General features: G+C 42.0%; 1 protein-coding gene across 9 annotated transcripts in view; it reads right to left on the bottom strand.

Moving 5' to 3' along the window:
• The window catches only part of LOC134213071 (uncharacterized), a 105,946-nt gene that overhangs the window by 21,697 nt on the left and 67,964 nt on the right, over window positions 1-16,285 (bottom strand). For 7 of the 9 annotated variants that reach the window (XM_062691614.1, XM_062691618.1, XM_062691619.1 and 4 more), the window contains 4 exons: window positions 9,896-9,994; window positions 9,530-9,832; window positions 7,456-9,420; window positions 7,263-7,361 (listed from right to left, as the gene is read on the bottom strand). In XM_062691614.1, coding sequence (XP_062547598.1) covers window positions 7,263-7,361; window positions 7,456-9,420; window positions 9,530-9,832; window positions 9,896-9,994 — 2,466 coding nt within the window. The remainder of the gene's footprint in view (window positions 1-7,262; window positions 7,362-7,455; window positions 9,421-9,529; window positions 9,833-9,895; window positions 9,995-16,285) is intronic. The other 2 variants (XM_062691621.1, XM_062691622.1) reach the window with 2 other exon arrangements.

Below are 16,285 nucleotides of genomic sequence, written 5' to 3'. Positions count from 1 at the left end.
TTCCTCGACCACATCGAAGGTATCCCCGTCTATCGTAACACTGCTTCCCAGGCGGGCCCTGTCGCGCTCGGTTCCGCCCACAAGCATGTACTTTGTCTTTGACGCATTCACCACCAGTCCAACTTTTGTTGCTTCACGTTTCAGGCGGGTGTACAGTTCTGCCACCTTTGCAAATGTTCGGCCGACAATGTCCATGTCATCCGCGAAGCAAATAAATTGATTAGATCTGTTGAAAATCGTACCCCGGCTGTTACACCCGGCTCTCCGCATGACACCTTCTAGCGCAATGTTGAACAACAGGCACGAAAGTCCATCACCTTGTCTTAGTCCCCGGCGCGATTCGAACGAACTGGAGTGTTCGCCCGAAATCTTCACACAGTTTTGCACACCATCCACCGTTGCTTTGATCAGTCTGGTAAGCTTCCCAGGGAAGCTGTTCTCGTCCATAATTTTCCATAGCTCTACGCGGTCTATACTGTCGTATGCCGCCTTGAAATCGAACAGATGGTGCGTTGGGACCTGGTATTCACGGCATTTTTGAAGGATTTGCCGTACAGTAAAGATCTGGTCCGTTGTCGAGCGGCCGTCAACAATGCCGGCTTGATAACTTCCTACGAACTCATTCACTATTGGTGACAGACGATGGAAGATGATCTGGGATATCACTTTGTAGGCGGCATTAAGGATGGTGATCGCTTGAAAGTTCTTGCATATGACCCCTTCCTTCCGTTCATCCGGTAATTGTTCAGTTTCCCAGATTCTGACTATCAGTTTGTACAGACAAGTGGCCACCTTTTCCGTGTCCATCTTGATGAGCTCAGCTCCGATGCCATCCTTACCAGCTGCTTTATTGGTCTTTAGCTGTTGGATGGCATCCTTAACTTCCCTAGAGGTGGGGGCTGGTTGGCATCCATCGTCCGCTGAATTGACGTAGACATCTCCTCCTCTGCCTTGACTTTCACTGTCTGTATTCTTAGCGCCATTTAAATGTTCCTCGTAGTGCTGCATACACCTCTCGATCACCACACGTTCGTCCGTCAATATGCTCCCATCCATATTCCGGCACATCTCGGTTCGCTGCACGAGTCCTTTGCGGGATGCGTTAAGCTTCTGATAGAACTTGCGTGTATCTTGGGAACTGCACAGCTGTTGCATCACCTCGCACTCCGCTTGTTCCAGTCGGCGTTTCTTCTCCTGAAAAGGCGGGTCTGCTGTCTCCGCTTCCGTCTATAACGTTCCACGTTCTGCCGGGTACCTTGCTGCAGCGCGACCGCCCGCGCTGCGTCCTTCTCCTCCAGAATCTGTCTGCACTCTTCGTCGAACCAATCGTTCCGTCGACTTCGACCCATATACCCGACGTTGTTCTCCGCTGCGTCGTTAATGGCTGCTTTAACTGTACTCCAGCAGTCCTCAAGAGGGCCCCATCGAGCTCACCCTCTTCCGGCAACGCTGCCTCGAGATGCTGCGCGTATGCAGTGGCGACATCAGGTTGCTTCAGTCGCTCTAGGTCGTACCGCGGCGGTCGTCGGTACCGAACATTGTTGATGACGGATAGTTTTGGGCGCAGTTTAACCATCACCAGATAGTGGTCAGAGTCGATGTTAGCGCCACGATATGTCCTGACGTCGATAATGTCGGAGAAGTGCCGTCCATCAATCAGAACGTGGTCGATTTGTGATTCTGTCTGCAGTGGTGATCTCCAGGTGTACCGATACGGGAGGCTGTGTTGGAAGTAGGTGCTACGAATGGCCATATTCTTGGAAGCGGCGAAATCAATTAGTCGTAGGCCGTTTTCGTTCGTCAGCCGGTGAGCGCTGAACTTTCCAATAGTCGGTCTAAACTCCTCCTCTTGGCCAACCTGAGCGTTCAAATCTCCTATGATGATTTTGACGTCGTGGCTTGGGCAGCTGTCGTACTCACGTTCCAGCTGCGCGTAGAATGCGTCCTTATCATCATCAGTGCTTCCGGAGTGTGGGCTATGGACGTTGATTATGCTGAAGTTGAAGAACCGGCCTTTGATCCTCAACCTGCACATTCTTTCATTGATCGGCCACCACCCGATCACGCGCCTTTGCATATCGCCCATCACTATGAAAGCTGTTCCCAGCTCGTGTGTGTTGCCGCAGCTCTGGTAGATGGTATGATTACCTCTAAACGTTCGCACCATTGATCCCTTCCAACAAACCTCCTGCAGCGCCACGATGCCGAATCCACGGTCCTTGAGCACATCGGCGAGTATGCGTGTGCTCCCGATGAAGTTGAGAGATTTGCAGTTCCACGAACCGAGTTTCCAATCGCTAGTCCCTTTTCGTCGCAGTGGTCTTCGCCGATGGTTCCGGTCCGTACTCTCTTGTTGATTGTTCGTTGCTTATGATTTTTTAAAGGCTGGCTTGCAGGGCCTGACACCAAACCCCCTAAATTTCCGGAGGACCATTCCTCCTTATTTCCGGTGCACAGTTTCACTTAGAGTCCCTCGCTGGCACTCGGACGATGATCAGCCGCCCCTAACATGGAGAACAGACGCTGTTGTGAGCCGATCCTGACATGGAGAACAGACGCTCAATAAGATTTGCACCTCCGGAGAGGAGCAAACCCCCCTTCCCTGTCAGCATACGACCATAGTTCCCACCGGGGTTGGTTACCCGATCTTCCCTAAGGTTGCTCGTATCCCAGCCAGCACCGCGGGGAGGTAGGGATAGGAGTTGCTGGGTAAGAGGCTAAGGACCGCGAGATGGGGTCTATTTTATTCCTTCAGGTACGCGAAGTACCAATGGTACGCTGATAATATAGGAGTCCTGGCAAAATGTCAGGTAATTCGGTGGCCATTTGGGGTGGCGCGAAGTCAATTTATGTTTAAATGAAAATTTGTATGGGAAAAACTTAAAATTTATTCAAGTCTCCCTACAACTGTCAAATCGTGATGAATTCAAATAAACATCCCCAACCTCCCTTTTTGGAATCTATTTGAGCTCAACCAGTGGGTAACTCATTAATTTTGATCAACCGGGCGTCCCGCCAATGAAAGCGAAGTTAGCACGTTAATAAGCCAACTGGACGTTAATAGAAGTAGTGGTCAAGATTGTCTCCCAGCCTACTTATTGAAAGATTACATAACCCCTTTTTCAAACATTTCTACTGGTTCATATCCTAATATTCTGAAAATAGCTAAGGTATCCCCAGTTTTCAAATGTGGTGATGTCTTTGACCCTTCTAATTATCGACCCATCGCAACTTTATCAGTTATCAATAAGGTATTAAAAAAACTTCTAACTGGTCGTTTAGTGAACTGTTTTACTTTGAACAATGTGTTATATAAGCACCAGTATGGTTTCCGGGAAGGATGTGTGACAATTAATGCTATTAAAGAGCTCATGGACTAACTAACTACGAAATTGACCGGAAGAAGATAGTTGGGGGATTATTGATTGGCCTGAAAAAAGCTTTTGACACTATCAACCATGAAATACTTTTGAAGAAACTCGACAAATATGAAATTAGAGGAGTGACTTGATAAGAAGCTATTTGACCGACCGAAAACAATTCGTAGTAGTAAATGATGTCCGGAGCAGAATTCGGTCTATTAATAGGAGTCCCACAACGAAGTATGTATCATTGGACCATTATTATTTTTAAATTTTTAATTATGATCTGGAGAATTTTTTAGTTACGTGGAACTCCAAAACTGTTTACACAGCGGTGTTTTACCCAAATACATGTGTTTATTCAGTTATTAGAGACAACAACAGTCTTGTCAACTTTTTAATGGTAATTGTCTCTCTTTAAACATAAAGAAAACAAAATATATGATTTTTCATTCATTTCGGAAAAAAATCCTCCAGCACACTGATCCTAGTGTTAATAACTTGCTGATTAAGAAAGTTGAGGCTTTCTAATACTTAGGATTACATATAGATTCATGTTTAACTTGGGATATCCATATAATGTATGTATATCAACCAAAATTTCTGCTTTATGCGGTCTTATGAAAAGAGTTCGTTCTTTTATTTTGTTAAATTTTTACTATGCGTGTATTCATTCAATAATTTAATACCTTTTAATTGTTTGGGGTCATGCCGCTAAATCAAAGATAAAGAAGATACAAACACTTCAAAACAGATGCTTGAAAATAATATACAACCTGCCTTCACTGTTCCCCACTTTTTCTCTCTACAACGATTTAAACCACAAAGTAATGTTATGAAAACTCATATGTGAATATGTACGTTATGTGGAAGATAATGATTTTGGAAAATGTATTGGAGGTAACTACTTTCCCTTCGATGGGACTCGAACCCATGAGCCTACAGTACGCTAAAATGGCGCTTTAACCAACTAAGCTACGACCTCCGTCGGCCTTCGCAACCTAGCGGCTACTGAACGAGCTCGAGATTCCCAAATTGGACGCATAGTCAAATCACTCGCAATCCATTTCTCAAGCCAACACTTGGAATACTCACGTACACTTGGAAGTGTTGGCTTAACGTCCAAGTCGGGTGGTTTAATCCCCGGAAATAGGCAATTACCTTTGATTGAACACAAAGTAATCCCTGTCCTTGGCTTGCGAGACTTGCAAGCAATAATTTTCATACATAATATCATACACAACCGAAATTTTCATTGCACTATTAATTTACCAACAAGAAGAATTATCACTCAAAATACTAGGTATGCAAACGAACTACCGAGAAGTAGGTCATACACGAACTTAGGGCTAAGTCGTATTTCATGTCATGGTCCTCTGAAATACAATAGTGTTCCAAACGACTTGAAAGCCATCTCGAATTATATTATATTTAAATCTAAATTAAAACAACATATAAGAAGGAACGTAATCGAATTTATTCTTTAATTGTGTCAACTATTTGCTATGGTAGGTTTTTTTTAGTTTTTCCTACGACTTGGATTATTTTTAGCTATTAAACTTACTGAAAGCCACGAACGTTATCATCCTTTCATTAATTTCATTTGTGTTTGCTAATTGTAAATCCCTTAAAAGGAACTATAGTTCCACTGGGATTTTCCAATTAATTATTTTGTTTGTATATTAATTATCCGCGTTTTGACATTAGTTTAATTTGTAGTAAGTGTCCATTACCAGCGAAGTCCCTAGGACTTCCTTGGTGTAGGGGTCAGCGGAGGGTAAAAAATGGCCACCGACTGCCTGAAATTTTGCCAGGACTCCTATATTATCAAAATGATGCTAATAGACATATGGGAGTTGGAATTTTCGAACATTTTTGAAATGTGAACTGCCCTATTGCACACACTTGTACATTGCAGTGAATTAAACGGATTAGGTGAAAATTGCATGAAAAGTTCAGTCTCAAGACGAATCATTGCACAGAAGTATCCTGCCGGTACTTTCATATCAGTCCCATATTGGTTTTTCGCATACTGAGATAATAACCGATGAAGTCTCAAAACGCATTTTCCATGCAAAACTTTAGAAAAATCTAATAAATTCAAAGCGATCTGGTTGAAATTTTGCAGAGTCATTCCTCATTCAATGAGTTAATGCAAAACGATTCAAATCAATGGAAACATAATTGAATTTTGAGCAATACACTTATGTAAATTCTTAATAGGACTGGTATGCTGGTACATTCAATATGAGCCAAGGTTTGTTTGGTATTTTTTCACATTTCTCCCGAACAAAGTCTCATTTTTTATCATGTTATGTGAAAGTATGATAAAATTAAATGCTATTCACGGTGTTAACTTAAAAGTGATGAAAACCGAAATGGGACTGATATGCGAGTAGCGGCAGTATCATGCTGCCTTAATTAGAAAAAGTGACGTATGCACCATTTTACAATATACATACATGTTTTCCATTTTTCTGTTAAAGAGTACGATGAGTACTACTCGTTAACACCCAATTTTCCCAATCAATCAACTAACGCCGGTAACCAGTCGATTCTAGAGGTCGAAAACTACAAATGCGACACATGAGCATCGCGAATACAAAAAAAAGTTCTGATTTTGCCGTCCAGAATTGGGTAACTGTGAAAAAAAAACACTGAACATCTGACATATAAACCGCCCATGATCGCATATTTGTAACAATTGCATTTTTTGCGATTTTGAGTTCGGCTCAAAAGGCATTTTGAGTTAGGTGACGCGGCATTAAATAAAAATAGTCAACAGTGATTTCATCACGACAGGATATGTCTCTAGTTGCCATCTCAGTGCTAATGGCGTAAGCCGAACCACCGCGGCAAGGTAACATATCCGAGGGGAAGGAATTTGCCACCCAAAAACTTCTCAGACCATATAGAAATTCACCTCCGCATGGTATGCTTCGTGCAAAGCCATATGTCTTATCGTTGAGCTACAGAAGGTCTCCCCGCTAAACAACAAGAAAAAAGAATCACGAAAGGTAGGATTGCATTGGTCTGTTTCAATTTAAGCGGACATTTTGATTCACCAGATCAAACGGCCGGCCATTCGATCTGGTGGTTCAAAATTATCGCCTAAACCGTCCAATGCAATTCTGCCTTTTGTGATTTCGCCTTTCGTGTTTCTGCCTTTTGTATCGTTTCGCCACAGACAAACAGACATAACACTCGTCAAATTTCCACCGTTCACTGATTTACTGGCCAATTCAAATAATCATTAGTTGGCCAATCGATCACTCGTGGCGCGCGCATCGTTTTTGCTTGAGTTTGACGTTTGCTCACTACCGCCATCTGGTTCGCGATTTGCCCAACTAACTGAAATCAACAGATGTCGTTAGTGTTCGAACGACGATGTATTTGATGAGTAAATGTTCAATGTGTTGTCTGTTTGTCTGTGGTTTCGCCTTTCGTTCATTCTGCCTTCCAAATTCCTGCGAAAGGCGAAAAGCACATTAGGCGGATTACGAAAGGGCGGAATGAACGAAAGGCGAGACGATACAAAAGGCAGAAACAAACGAAAGGCGGAATCACAAAAGGCAGAATCACGAAAGGCAGAATTGCATTGGACTGTTTTAACTTAGGCGGATATTTTGAACAACCAATTCGGCCTTTCCTGATTCTTCTTTCTCTATTATAAGGTAAGAGTCTCGATTTGGCTATCTTTTCTCGCATAAATATTCTGATTTTGTACGAAAAACAACCCCCTGAAAATTGATATTTAAGCTAGACCAGCTTTTGCCTACCCTATACTGCCGTGAATCGCATATCTGTCCCATCTTTGCTGGGTTTCCTATGCATATGGGACAACTATGCGATTCACGGCAGTATAGTGTTCAATTTGTCAAAATCTAGATCAATGCTTACCTGGGGTATCCTTCAGCTTTTCGCCTTTATGCTTAATACCAAACGTATAAGCTGGAGCATGATCCAGCTTTAACTTTTCGGGGTTGTACGTTCCGGGTGCTAAAACAGAGAACCGTTATTAAGTGTACTGTACAATGATTGGTAGCTGCGACCAAAAAACTAACACTGAAAGCGTGCTTTGTGCTTCTTTTACCTGGGACATCGTTCGCCTTCTCACGATTCACTTTGATTCCGAACTGGTACGCGGGAGCATGATCAAGTTTTACCTTTTCGACTTCGTATGCCCCGGGAGCCGGTGTCACGAGAATTTTATCCAAATTGGGCCTCACTCCGAACGTGTAAGCCGGAGTGTTGTCCAGTTTTACCGTTTCTGTATTATACGCCCCGGGAGCAGGTGTTGGTTGGATCTTGTCGATGTTGGGTCTCACTCCAAACGTAAATGCCGGATTGTGGATTTTATGTTTTTCGGGTGAATAGCTACCGGGAGCGGGTGTGGTGTCAACTTTATCGATGCTCGGGCGAACTCCAAATGAATACGCGGGGGTAGTGTCAGGATTCACCGATTCGGGTTTGTATGTTCCTGGACCGGGGATCGTGTCCTTTTTCTCCACGTTTGTTTTTACACCGAAGCTGTATTGTGGAGTTTGGTCAAGTTTACATTTTTCAGGAGAATATGAGCCTGGAGCTGGTGTGTTGTTCACTTTGTCAGTATTTGTTTTCACCCCAAAACTATAGGCAGGAGCAATTTTATCTACAACCTTATCATTGTTGTAACTTCCTGGACCTGGAATGTTATCCTTTTTCTCAGCATTGGGTTTGAGTCCGAAGCTGTAGGATGGGGTAGATTTATCCACTACCTTTTCTGCATCATAAGCTCCTGGACCAGGTACATTATTATGTTTAAGCACATTTGTCTTAACACCAAAACTATATGCGGGAGTACTTTTATCCACTACTTTATCCGCATCATATGCTCCTGGTCCTGGAAGAGTATTTGGCTTATCAAGATTGGGTTTTACTCCAAAACTGTAAGCTGGTGTTCCATTATCAATAACCTTATCCGAATCATAGGCTCCAGGACCAGGAACGTTATTTGGCTTTTGAAGGTTGGTTTTAACTCCAAAACTGTATGAAGGAGCTCCCTTGTCAACTTTATCTGAATCATAGGCTCCCGGACCTGGAATCGTATTGGGTTTCTCAACATTAGTCTTAACGCCAAAACTATAGGAAGGAGCTCCCTTATCAACTTTATCAGAATCATAGGCGCCTGGACCTGGAATGCAATTGGGTTTCTCAACATTTGTCCTTACGCCAAAACTATAAGATGGAGCTCCCTTGTCAACTTTATCTGAATCATAAGCACCTGGACCCGGAATCGAATTGGGCTTCTCAACATAAGCCTTAACTCCAAAACTATAAGAAGGAGTAGTTTTATCTACCTTATCAGAGTCATAAGCTCCGGGTCCGGGAATATTGTCATGTTTTCCAACATTTGTCCTATGACCGAAACTGTACGCCGGCGTACTCTTATCTACTACCTTTTCAGCATCGTATGCTCCAGGCCCTGGTACGATGCTGGGTTTTTCAACATTCGTTCTTAATCCAAAACTATAAGATGGAGTCTTATCCACTACTTTATCTGCATCGTAAGCACCCGGACCAGGAATGTCACTTATCTTGCCCACTGTAGTCCTCGCTCCGAAGCTATAAGCTGGTGAATTCTTGTCCTGCATCTTATCGGCATCGTACGCCCCCGGTCCGGGAATGGCACTTGGTTTCTCAACGTTGATCCGCGCTCCGAAGCTATACGCTGGAGTGCTATCTAATTTGGCTTTTTCGGGAGAATACGCCCCTGGGGCTGGGACGGAGTCCACCTTGTCGATTGTCGGTCGAATGCCGAAGCTATACTTCGGCGCCCCGTCCAGATTGGCCTTTTCCGGCGCGTACGCTCCCGGGGCTGGGTTGGTGTTCGGTTTTTCGGTTTTCGTTCGCTGTCCAAAACTGTAAGCGGGGTGATGATCTAACTTTACATTCTCTACTGCGTAAGCCGTGGGAGCAGGCGTATTGCTAGGCTTGTCGTGATTGATACGCATGCCGAATGGATATGCGGGTGAGTGATCAAGTTTCTTGGCCTTCTCGGGCTCGTACTGACATGGTGCTGCGGAGATGGAGGTGAAACAACGGGTTTTAAATGGCGGTCTATGATATGCTATCTACTGGGGATGATATGATTGACGTGGAGTTAGAGTAAAGGTTATAAAACTCACCGGGGTTAGTGTTCGGTTTTTCCAGATTAGGCCGGATACCAAAGCTGTAAGCAGGAGTGTTATCGAGTTTGGCCTTCTCGGGTTCATAGGCACTTGGGGCAGGAGTGTTGTAAGGTTTCTCAATGATTGTTTTCATGCCAAAGGTAAAAGCTGGTTTCCTATCTAAAACAGAACTGGCCTTCTCTGGTTGGTATGTTCCTGGTGCTGGAGTTTCTTCGTGCTTTTCAGGGATAACTTTAAGGCCAAAGCTGTACTTTGGTGATTTGTCATGTAATACTTTTTCCGGGGAGTATGTGCCGGGTGCTATAAGTATTGATAGGTTAGTAAAGTGCAAAAGCTGAGCGTGGTTAACTTAAGTAACCGTACCTGGAGTTTCACTACGAATCTTTACTTCCGGCCTGATTCCAAATGAAAATTTTGGTGTGCTATCTAATACTACTTTCTCGGGTTTGTAATCACAGGGAGCTAAAAATGAACCGATTTTATTCCAGCGTATTGAATTTAGTTGAAACTACTTTAAGACTACTTTCAAAAATTATTAACTATGTTGAGATAATGACTGTTGAATAGTAGAAACCATGAGAAGCTCGATGAATAAAGTAAAGTTATACAAGCAAATAAAAAATCGTCGAAGGGAACAATCAAATGATCAGATGCCTGCGGTATATAATTCGGGCCACCAGAGGCCAATAGCAACATACATTTGGGATCGAAAGTGGGGCTGGCTCGGCCACACTCTACGTAGAGGCGGAAACGAAATCTGTAAATAAACATTAGACTGGAACCCAGCGGGACATCGCAGCAGAGGCAGACCCAGAGGCTCTTGGCGGCGAAGCCTCAATAAATGAAATAAATGAAGCCAACCAAAATCTAGCCTGGCAACAGGTTAAAGCGATAGCTGGGCAATGCTCAGGATGGAGATCTTTCAAGTCGGCTCAAGTTTTTATCTTTAGATATGTTGGTAACCTATAGCTTTCAGGAGCTCAATGAAAAATTACTGACTATTTTGTATAATCAGCTTAAAGTTATTGTAATTTATCTGTTAGTACCGGTCCAGAAATCGTCGGCGGCGTGGTTCGTCTCGATTTTGCTCGGCGTGTTCGGCGTTTTGTCGTGAGTCATCTTAACCGGCGGCGGAGTGCTTTTGACTGCCGGGATTTATAATATATAAAGTTACAATCAAGTGGTGGTTGAGAGGGATTGTACTGGCTCGTCTTATAACAAGTGATAATAATCCACTAGTTCTATAAATCTTTCCATTTCTTTAAAATTTGTCCTGGCTGTGTTTGTTTTCATGCCAAAGGTGAAAGCTGGTTTCCTATCTAAAACAGAACTGGCCTTCGCTGGTGGGGAAGGGTCGTTTGGCTGAAACCCATTCGGCCGAAAGCCATTTGGCTGAATGCTACTAGGCCGACAGCTTTTTTTTTACTTAGGCCGACAGCTGTTTAGCCGAATATACCATTTGGCTGAACAGACCATTAGGCCGAAGGCTGTTTGGAAAGAGTCATTTGACAAAAAGGGCCTTAGGCCAAAAGGGTCATTAGACCGAAAGGGTCATTTGGCCGAATAGTGAGACGTCTCACTTCTCACTTCTCGCTGTCAAAAATGAGTAGTGCGTAGATAGTAGTGAGACGTTACACTACCCACTTCGCACTACTCACTTTTTTTGAAATTTGTTCAACTATGGAAAATACTCCAAAACGAAGAATTGTTCGGGAAATTTACTAAAACTTCATCGAAAACTTTTTCCTTCGTTCTTTGGAAAATTATTTAAAACTTCTTCAGAAAACTCTTCGGAGTTTCCTGAGCAAATTCATTGATTTTTTTTCTCAGCAAACTCTCCGTAATTTCCTCGGCTAATCAGCAAACTCTTCGAAAATTCTTCGGCAAATTTTCCTATAATTCATCGTGAAAATCTTGAAACTTTCCTAGTAAATTCTTTGGAATTTCCTCGGTGAATTTTTTCAGACTCCCTGGAGTAATTCTTTCGTATTTCCTCGGGATATAATTCAGGTTTTACTATACATGTTCTTAAAAGTTTCCACGGCAAATTCTCCTCAATTTTCTCAGAAAAATCTTCAGGGAATTTGTTTAAAATTTCCTGGGCAAATACTGCACTCTCTGCACTCTCTTCGAAAATTGCTCGCAAAACATTCATTATTTCCTCGGTAAATTCACCGGAATTTCCTCCACAAAATCTTTAAAAGTTTCCTCGGCAAATCAGGTAATTCACTCGGCAAATTATTCGAAATTCGTCGGAGGATTCTTGAAAAATTCCACAAAATGTCCTCCGCACTACCTCGAGATATTCTTTTAGAATTTCCACGGGAAATTCTTCGAGATTTACTCCTTGAGAAATTTTCTCGACAAATTGTTTCGTATTTTTTCGGCACAATCTTCGAAATTTCCTGAGCTTATTCTCCGGAAGTTTCCTTGGCAAATGTTTCATAATTTCCTTGGCAAGGGTTTTACCGGCGAACTCTTTGAAATTTCATCGCCAAACTTTTAATATTTCGTCGGCAGATTATTTGAGATTTCATTTACTCAGCATATTCCACAGAAAATTCTCCTAACTCCTTCTTTGGGGTTTCATTCAATTTCATTCGAAATTTCATCGGTAAGTTCTTCGATATTTCCTCGGCGCACTCTTCGAAATTTGCTTGGAATTTTTTTTTTCGAAATTATTCCGAAGAACTGAATTTTCTTTTTAAAAAAAATTCACGGTTTCCTCGGAAATTATTTCCTCAGCAAATTCTCCGGAATTTTCTCGAAATTTCCTGGGCAGTTTGTTCGAAATTTCCCCGGCAAATTATTTGAGATCTCCTTGGGAAACTATTTGGGATTTCCTCGGCAAATTACTTGAGATTTTATCGGGATTCATTCGGCAAATTTTCCAAAATTTTCTAGGCAAATGAGGACGACCTCAGTCTGTTTTTGTTTCATTCGGAGTTCATGCAATTCTCGAGAAAAACTTCGAAACTTCATAAGAAAATTCTTAGGGTTCATTTTGGCAAATTCAATGGGATTTCCTTGAAAAATTCTTCTCGGAAACTCTTCGAGCCTTTATGTTTATATCGCGATGTGCAGGCCATCTATGCATTTCTTTGCTCGTCTGACATAAAAGTCTAATTCCCCTATTTTTACCTTTCTCAGTTTTTTCTCTCGTCTTTGTCTTATTGTTCCATGCAACATGAAGCTATGGCCATCCGGAAGATTGCCCTGACGAATTACAACTCGAGCTCGACGCTACGCCATACCGTTCATGACGTAAAATTCCCGGATGAGTGGCTGTAATACCTCAAACCGAGATCCCATCCTCGTCTGTCCTGACATTACGCAATTTAACCTTGAGTCGCCGCGAGTATCTTGCCCCTTTTCCCCTTAATAACTGTTGATAAAAAGATGATGATATATCGATTGGGAACATCATGAAGTCTCGGCTCCGTTAGGTGTTATACACAATATTTTTGATCCGCTTATTTTTTTTTACGAATGTTCTTCTGATGACTTTTGGAACTTATGGTAATCTAGAGGTGAGCGCCGGTCCAGAAATCGTCGACGGCGGCCTTTGTCGTGATTTTGCTTGGCGGCGACGGCGTTTTCAGTGTCACGCCGGGAGTCATTTTTGCCGGCGGTGGCGTGAATTAGCGTGTCATTATTGTGTTGCATTTGACCGCCGGATTTTTTTTTAGAATTTTATTTTATTAATTTGTTGAAACATAAAAAGTTTTTTTTAGGAAGTAGGGGAGACCGGGGCTGAGTGGCCAAAGGGGCAGGTTGACCGAGTGGCCTTTGTTTTGAGGCACATTTAAGGCTCATTATCATGAGTTGGGTGGGGTATTAGATCGCTTATGTACGGATGTAATTTCAGGTATTTCAAGTATACAGGTATCACATTTTTTTTGCTATTTTGGTGCGAGTGAGTAAATCAAGACAAAATTTTCAAAACAACTTATCTGCTTTTGTAAACAAAGATTCAAACGTCGATTTGACGAATCTGATAGCACACCCACGCAAACCAACACTATCAACAGGTAGATGTAGGTTTCGGCTATCTGTTGGTGGCGTTGGTTTGCGTCGAAGTGCTATCATATTCGTCAAATCGGCGTTTGAATCTTTGTTTACAAAAGCAGATAAGTCGTTTTGAAAATTTTGTCTTGAAATTTATTGTCAGGTAATGTCATATTTGTAACACGAATCAATATTCATCAGAATTCTAAAAACGTGGTACGCTGAAAAGGGTATTGAAAATCCTACAAAACGGTATAAATGTTTCTAGGGTAACCTCACTTTTGTGTTTGTTAATTGTGATTGTTGTCTAAAACAGCGGTTCTCAACCTTAGTACATGTACCCCCGGGGGTACTTCGCTGACCCTAGGGGGTACCTCGGAAAAAAATGCGTAATGGCGGACGTATTACAATTCCAATAGAAAAATCTATTGGTAAAATTTTATTAATTGTACAAATTTATATTCCAAGACTGTAAACATGAAGGGCTATGGGACAAAAGATCAAAAAAATCATCAAATCATTGAAACAAAATTGTTAAATATGTTAAGACTATACTTCTTAACTAAAATATTAAATTTGAAGAATCAAAAGCCTTGAGGCATAAAGGCCTTTTTTCCAGTCCTTTTTTTCCAAAAAAAAACTTAAAATCTCCCTCCAAGCAAAATAATTGAAATTTCAAGTGGCACGGAAACTTCCTTTCGAGGGGCTCGGGTTTTTCCCCGAAGAAGCTTGGAAGCCTATTCTTCAAAGGCTCAGCAACGTCATTTCAAGATGCTCAATGACTACCTTTAAGAAGCTCGAAAACCCCTTTTATGCTGCTCGGAAGTGGTTTGAAAACCTAATCGAGGGGCTCGGAATTCTTCGTACAAGAAGCTTGGAAGCCTATTTTCAAAAGGCTCAGCATCATCATTTTAAGATGCTTAATGCCTCCTTTCAAGACGCTCGAAAGACCCCTTTCGAAGGAGCTCGGAACTCTTCTTTCAGCCAGCCACCTTTTCAGTTGGTCGGAAGCTTCTTTTTGAAAGGGTCGGAAGCCCCCTTCCAAGTGGCTCAAAAGCTCACTTTCAAGATGCTCGGAAGCCCTCCGCTCGAAAACTTCCTTTGGGGGGCTTTCAAATAGCTCGAAATGTCATTTTAAGATGTCCAAAGCCTCATTTTAAACGGCTGGAAATACCCTTTTTCATGAGGATCAGAAGCCCCCTTTCAAGTGGCTCGGAATTTTCCTTTCGAGTGGTTCGGAATTCTTCTTTCAAGAAGCTCAGAAGATTACTTTCAAACGGCTCAGCAACGTAATTTCAAGATCCTCAGTACCTCCTTTCAAGAGGCTCGAAAGACCCCTTTCATGAGGCTTGGAAGCCTCCTTTTGAAAGCTTTGGGAACTCCCTTCCGAGGGGCTCGAAATTATTCTTTCAAGAGACTTGGAAGCCTACTTTCAAAAGGTTCAGAAACGTCATTTCAAGATGCTCAAAAGCCTCTTTTCAATAGGTTCAAAAGCACTCTTTTAAAATAGTCTTATGAGTTTATTAAAATAGGGGGTACCTCAATGAATACAAAAACATGAAGGGGTACCTATCAAGAAAAAGGTTGGGAACCGCTGGTTTAAAACATCTCGTGGGGTAGGTTGGCCGGCTTTTGTGTGGTCTGTTTGGCCGAGTTGAAAACGCCAATTCCCCAATAAAAGCAGAATAGACAAAAGAGAAAATGCTTGATCAAATAATATCAAATGTAAGTATACTCTGGCAGAGGACATGAACGTAGCGGGAGTTGGAAAAATTTCACTAAAAATGTTTTAAAGTAAAGAGTTGAGATTTTTTTACGTGCCTTAAAATTACAAAACTATAAACACTACATTTTTCCCACTTCTAAACATTGTCCACTGATTGATCTGATGTGTTTTATTTATTTTAACAAACTCCGCCAAGCTACCCCAGCCCTGGGGTTGGTTGGCCGAATTTTCCCGCCGCATTTGTTTTGTTATAACTTTTTCCTCAATTTGCGTTCATGGATGAAAATTTGTCACAAATCTGCTCAAGACTTGTATATTTATGACAGTGAAAACCGTTTTTTGGAAAGTCGATATAAAATACAGATATTCCGAAAGCAAAACTCGGTCAACCAGCCCCGGTCTCCCCTACTTCGGTTGTTTTTTTTGTTGTTATTTTCGAGACTTGCACTGCCGTCATACGCATATTTGTCACATGTTTGCTGGGATTTCCTATGTACATGGGACAATTATGCGTAGAACGGCAGTGCAGCACTAAGCTGACCCGTCTCGGTTCGGAAAAATCTTCAACATTGCTTTGATAAAATCTTCGAAATTTTCTCAGCAAATTCTTCGCACTTTTTATGGTAAATGCACCGAAATTTTCATTTTTTTCGAAAGTTTTCTCTGGAAATTCTTTGCAATTTCCTTTGGAATTTTTGTCAAGTTCCTCTGAAAATTCTTGGCAAATTCCTCGGCAAACTCTATGGAAATTTCTCGGGAAGTTCTTCGCAATTCCTTCGGGAAATTATTTAGAAGACCCTTGGCATTTTTTAACTGCAAACTCTTCGGAATTTTCAAAAGATATTTTAGTTATCAGATAAAGTTTGTCGCTGTCGTCGCTGTCCGAAACATCTTTTGCTGGCTAGGATAGAGGATCTAAATGTCAATGAAGAAATGACAGTTTGATACCACACATGTTTCGGACAGCAGAACAAAGGGAACCGAAGCGACAATCTTTATCTAGTAACTAAATTATCTTT

This window comes from Armigeres subalbatus, chromosome 2 (genome assembly GCF_024139115.2).
Source record: "Armigeres subalbatus isolate Guangzhou_Male chromosome 2, GZ_Asu_2, whole genome shotgun sequence".
In the NCBI taxonomy this organism is placed as follows: domain Eukaryota; kingdom Metazoa; phylum Arthropoda; class Insecta; order Diptera; family Culicidae; genus Armigeres; species Armigeres subalbatus.
The sequence above is the reverse complement of the archived record's forward strand: the minus strand, read 5'-3'. Positions and strand labels throughout refer to the sequence as shown.